Here is a 6000-nt window from a genome sequence, read left to right as displayed (position 1 = left end):
GGGCCAGATGTGCTCCTGCAGGGGGGGACCCCAAGTCAGGGAGGAGGAGAGGGTCCTGCCAGGGAGGGGCCAGGTCTGCCACGCTCTCCTTCCTGCAGATCAGAGGATCCCTGACTCCCACGAAATCTCCCTTTTTAAAACAAAGGAGTCCCTGGGACTTTAACTCTGTGTTACATCACTCAGCCTCATTGCACAACAGAGGAAACATGTGCAAATGGTTTTCCAAAGCTGGACGAGGAGGTGGACTAGCCCCCCGCCCAAGAAAAAGGTAGGAGAGAAAGGTCAGGAATAAAGAGAGAAGCAGTGCGGCAGAGAGTCCAAGTGCAAGAAAAGGAGACAGAAGCAGGGATTGGGATTGGGAGTGGGGTGAGGGTGAGGGTGGGGTGGGGGGACCAACTCCAGAGGACCCCCAGGTCAGGACCCCCACTAGAGAAAAGCATCCATACAAATGACTCCCTTGTCATTCGGTTCTGACTTCATGCATTGACTGGGAGGCAGCAGAAACCAGGTTGATTCATCTCTCAGAAATCCCTTCAGTTGCCTCCACATTCTGCATTGCTAGAAGGCTAGAGACTTATTTCTTCTCCTCTTCCTCTTTCTTTTCAAAAAGATATCTCATGGTCTGGGATGCGGTGAAGTCCAGCCCTGGTTCCCAGCAAGATTCATCTGTACTTGCTCAGGGAACCATTTCCCCTCCTGTCCTACAAATTCTGTAACAGAACAATGTATTTGTTTTGTAGGATTTGCTGCAGATTCTCATTTAGACGGACAGAACTTGGCAGAAGACCACAGGGTTCCTTCTGATCTCTCAGAGGCTTCCTGAGAGCACAGATGGATGAGCAAGACTCAGCTGGCCCTGGAGCAGGAAGAGGCCATGCCATCCAAACTGGGAACAGTGGGGGATTCTGGGAAAACTTTGTGCAGAAGATCCTGGGTGAGGAGGACACCCTCCGCTCAGAGGTGCAGAGCCAGCAGTTGAGGCAGTTCTGCTGCCAGGAGGCCAAAGGACCCCGAGAGGTTTGCAGCCGACTCTACCACCTTGACAGTCAGTGGCTGAAGCCAGAAAGGCACACGAAAGCTGAGATGCTGGACCTGGTGATCTTGGAGCAGTTCCTGGCTGTCCTTCCCCCGGAGATGGAGAGCTGGGTGAGGGACTGCGGAGCGGAGACCAGTTCCCAGGCGGTGGCCCTGGCTGAAGGTTTCCTCCTGAGTCAGGCAGAGGAGAGAAAGCAGGTGAGAGAGACTTTCCTCGGGATACTCCCAAGGGGCTCCAAACAGGACAGAGAACATCCCATAATGGTCTGCTGATGACCCATCCGTTTTCTTGGAAAGCATCCATGGAATGAGATCTCACACCCTTCAAGTCTTTGTCATTCTCTTTCTAGTATTTCTCCCCATTCTCTGGTTTGAATCCTTGTTTCTTTCTCAGGGAAAGGATCTCTTTGCAGAAATGGACCCGGATTCCTGTGAGGCAGAGAGGCCTCCGTTGGACACCAGAGAGAGGCCACTGGGTAAGGAGGAAGGTGGGTTTTCTCCACTGGTCTCATTCTCTTGGTTTTCCAATTCATCTGAGGGTTCTTTTTATCTTGTTTTGGGGGGAAACAGTTGGGAACAAGGGTCCAAAAGAGGGGAGATGTATTTTTTCACAACAAACATATGAAATGGGCACAGACGTCCAAATGCTCTCAGCAGGTAAAGCTTTCTCAAAGGCCCATCTGTAGTTAGAGATGCCCTGTTTCACCTGTGAGAGAAGCAGGCACTCCTGGCGTCCTGCTTACCTTTTTTCTCTTGCAGGTGATAGAAGGATGCCAGCAAGACCTCCTGATCTGCCTTTTCATGGGGGAAGAAGGGAAGCAGCGGCTGTGGAACCAGATCAGGTCAGGGGAAGCTGCCTTGTGGGGCCAGAGGCCGAGGGATGGAGCAATGTCATGGACTGGTTGGGCACAGAGGAATGGTGGGAGGAAGCAGCCGGGGAACCAGGAAGGGAAGACGGCTCAGAGCCGAAGGAGTGGAGGTGGAGGAAGGATGAGCGGTCAGAGGGAGAAGAGGGAGAAGCCTGGGAAGAGGAGGTGTCAGAAGCTGAAGGGGTAACAGGGCTTAGTGAGCTGGGAGACTCTGTGGCAGAATGCAGTGCAGAATCAGAGGCAGAAGAGGAAGGAGGTGAGTGGGAGAGGAAGGTCGAGAGGCAGAGGTGAGTCAGGAGAAGGAGGAGCCACCGGGGGCTCCCTCTCCTTCTGCCAGAAGCCACTCTCTCTCCTTGTCTCCCAGAGTCAAGAGACCCCCTGCTAGATCATCCAAGACAGATGCCCATCCAAAAGAGGCTTTTTTTAAAAAAAGGAATATTTATTAAAGTTTTGACAATACAGTGGTGCCTCGCAAGACGAAATTAATTCGTTCCGCAAGTCTTTTCGTCTTGCGAGTTTTTCGTCTTGCGAAGCACGGTTTTCATAGGAATGCATTAAAAATCAATTAATGCGTTCCTATGGAAACCGCCTTCAGACCAGGTCCGGGGACAGTCTGTCCCCCGACCTCTTCTGAAGGCCAGTGGGGAGCGAAAGTCTCCGCTGTCCGGGGCGGTCTTAAAATGCTGGCGGGCGGCAGCGAATGCTTCGCTGCCGTCCCCCAGCATTTTAAAAGCCCCCGGGACAGCAGAGACTTCCCAGGGCGATTTTAAAATGCTGGCGGGCTGCAGCGCTGCCGCCCGCCAGCATTTTAAGATCACCCCAGACAGCGGAGAAGTCCTCCGCTGTCGCGGGGTTTTTAAAATGCTGGTGGGCGGCAGCGAAGGCTTCGCGGGCAGCAGCGCTGCAGCCCACCAGCATTTTAAAAACCCCGTGACAGCGGAGGACTTCTCCGCTGTCAGGGGTGATCTTAAAATGCTGGTGGGCGGCAGCGCTGCTCCCCGCCAGCATTTTAAAATCGCCCCGGGACAGCGCTGTCCCGGGGCGATTTAAAAGCCCCCGGGAAGGCAGGCAGGGGGGACAAAGACTTTCGCCCCCCACCCGGTCCAGGACCTCTTCTGAAGGCAGGCAGGGGGCAAAAGTCTTTGCTCCCCCCCACCGCCTGCCTTCAGAAGCCGTCCGGGAAAGCGGAGAAAGCGCTGCGTTTCTCCGCTCTCCCGGAAGGCAGGCAGGGGGGAGCAAAGACTTTTGCCCCCGCCCGCCTTCAGAAGAGGTCCAGGACCTCTTCTGAAGGCCGGTGGGGGGCGAAAGTCTTTACTCCCCCCCCCACCGCCTGCCTTCAAAAGCCATCCAGGATAGCGGGAAGCGCTTCCCTGCTATCCCGGACTGCTTTTAAAATGCTGGCGGTGGGGAGCAAAGCCTTTCGGCCCCCGCCGGCCTTCCTGGACCACTTCTGAAGGCCGGAGGGGGGGGGAGAAGGCTTTGCTCCCCACCGCTAGCATTTAAAAGAGGTCCCCGGAGATTTCCCTATGGGCTTTCTTCTTGCGAAGCAAGCCCATAGGGGAATTCGTCTTGCGAGGCAAATCGCGGATGAAAAAACCTTTCGTCTAGCGAGTTTTTTGTCTTGCGAGGCATTCGTCTTGCGGGGAACTACTGTATAACACAAACAATAACAACAAAACAACACAAATACAAAAAATAAACAATCAAACAATAAAAAATACAAAAAATTAGTTTAAGCCTTCTATAGTATAACTTTCATTAGCTTATTTCTTTGACCTCCTCACACCTCCCTTTTCTGTATTCTGCTTCAATTTGTTATTTCAGCAAATCCTTTCCATCTTTCCCAAATTTTTATCCATATTTTATTAAAACAAGGTAATTTAACCTTTCCTGCTTTCCATCAATAATTTATTTAACATATATTTTTTAAAATAGTTATGCAAGGGAGGTAGTTACAATGTATCCTTAAAATTCTTGTTACTTTAAAGTTCTTTAAAGTTCTTAAAGTTTTCCAAATACTTCCAATTGTAGCCAAATTTTGTTACTTTCAATTTCAAACCCTTCTTTTAAAAGTTTAAGAACGATTGGAAACAAAGACTCTACTTTCTCACCCAAAAGAGCTCCTTCAAAGTAGCAATCTCAATGTTCCATTGGCAGACCAAGTCCAGGTTTAAAGTGGTGGATTTCTCTAGTCTTAAAGTCCCTTCCCTGCAGGTTTAAAAGTGTCAGAAAGAGCACCCCCCTCTTTCTCCCTGCTACAAGAGGGGGGGGGGGTTTAATCTTTCAAAAGGCTGGAATTTAGATCTTATCCATTCGGCTTTCCAAGACTTCGCTTGCAGCCTCTTTGCTTTGTACTATTTACAAAAGCAGAAGGCGAACTTCCTGTTTAAGCCTTCCCGCTGTAGCGCCAAATTAAAGTCTTTCTTTTGAAGTAGTTTCGAATTAAAGTTCTTTAAAAAGTTCCGTTGATAGTCTTCCGAATTGTTCTACTCACGGGTAGTTGTTTAGAGTCAAATTGTCCACAGGAAAGAAGTTAGCGCTCTCCGACCACAGCTGTGCGGCTTCACTCCGTGAAAAAAGCGATCGCCTCGCAGCACCGCACCGCTCTCCCTTATCCGCTCCAGAAACCCCAAAAAGGGGGGGTTCCCCACGGAAAGGGGGGGGCGCTAAAGGTGCAAAAGAGGCTTGTTTTATTTCTAGATTGATAACTGAATGCAAAAATAGGTTTCTAAGCAGTGGACAAATGAGAACAAATAGCGGCCTGGATTCACCTAACCAGCCCCATCGGCTGTAAAATGGGGCCTGTCTCCAATTCCTCCCCTTCTCCATGCCCCCATGAACCCCTTGAACTTGGCTCTAGTTCAGGGGTCTGCAACCTTTAAGACAAAAAGAGCCACTTGGACCCGTTTCCGAAGAAAAAACAACAACTGGGAGCCGCAAAACCATTGCGACATTTAAAACAAATATAACACTGCATACATTGTTTCTTAGCCCAATGTTATCCTCGTCATTATAAAAATAACTTTTTTGACACTTTTTAATTATTTTTTGTTTGACCCCTCAGAATTACTCCTCCTCATAGAAATAAACGTTATATTAACAAGTTACCTTTTTTTGAGTGTGTGTTCTTCACTCCCCTTCAAAACAGTAGCTGCAAATTGCAAAGCAATAGCAGCAAATCAGCCAGCGGCTGCCTGTTGGGGCGGCAGCCTGTTGCCCGAAGCACAGGGAGCCCTCCGGAGGGCTCCCCGTGCTTCAGGCGAGTGTCTGCAAGCCTTGCGCGCCCGGCAGGAGCTCCCGTCGGGCGCGCAAGGCTTGGGGCGGCAGCCTGTTGCCCGAAGCACAGGGAGCCCTCCGGAGGGCTCCCCGTGCTTCGGGCGAGTGTCTGCAAGCCTTGCGCGCCCGGCAGGAGCTCCCGTCGGGCGCGCGAGGCTTGGGGCGGCAGCCTGCCGCCCGAAGCACAGGGAGCCCTCCGGAGGGCTCCCCGTGCTTCGGGCGAGTGTCTGCAAGCCTTGCGCGCCCGGCAGGAGCTCCCGTCGGGCGCGCGAGGCTTGGGGCGGCAGCCTGCCGCCCGAAGCACGCGGAGCCCTCCGGAGGGCTCCCCGTGCTTCGGGCGAGTGTCTGCAAGCCTTGCGCGCCTGGCAGGAGCTCCCGTCGGGCGCGCGAGGCTTGGGGCGGCAGCCTGCCGCCCAAAGCACAGGGAGCCCTCCGGAGGGCTCCCCGTGCTTCGGGCGAGTGTCTGCAAGCCTTGCGCGCCTGGCAGGAGCTCCCGTCGGGCGCGCGAGGCTTGGGGCGGCAGCCTGCCGCCCGAAGCACAGGGAGCCCTCCGGAGGGCTCCCCGTGCTTCGGGCGAGTGTCTGCAAGCCTTGCGCGCCCGGCAGGAGCTCCCGTCGGGCGCGCGAGGCTTGGGGCGGGAACAAAGGAAAATGCGCCTCCTCCCCTCGCCTCCACCCCGGAGCCGCGGCAAAGGCGTTAAAGAGCCGCATGCGGCTCCGGAGCCGCAGGTTGCCGACCCCTGCTCTAGTTCTTAGGAGGGAACAGCTCATGAGTAGAGGAGAAAGTGGATCCTTCCATTGGGGAAACTGGAATGCATGCC

General features: G+C 53.2%; 1 protein-coding gene across 2 annotated transcripts in view; it reads left to right on the top strand.

Moving 5' to 3' along the window:
* The first annotated feature begins 551 nt into the window (after positions 1-551).
* Positions 552-6000, top strand: part of LOC310843306 (uncharacterized protein) — a 110647-nt gene continuing 105198 nt past the window's right edge. Inside the window, exon 1 of one of the 2 annotated variants that reach the window (XM_083736435.1) lies at positions 552-1233. In XM_083736435.1, the coding sequence (XP_083592561.1) occupies positions 832-1233 (402 nt within the window). In that variant the 5' untranslated portion in view covers positions 552-831. The remainder of the gene's footprint in view (positions 1234-6000) is intronic. The other variant, XM_083736436.1, reaches the window with a different exon arrangement.

The sequence above is a fragment of the Podarcis gaigeae genome (genome assembly GCF_964106915.1).
Source record: "Podarcis gaigeae genome assembly, chromosome: 4".
In the NCBI taxonomy this organism is placed as follows: Eukaryota; Metazoa; Chordata; class Lepidosauria; order Squamata; family Lacertidae; genus Podarcis; species Podarcis gaigeae.
The sequence above is the reverse complement of the archived record's forward strand: the minus strand, read 5'-3'. Positions and strand labels throughout refer to the sequence as shown.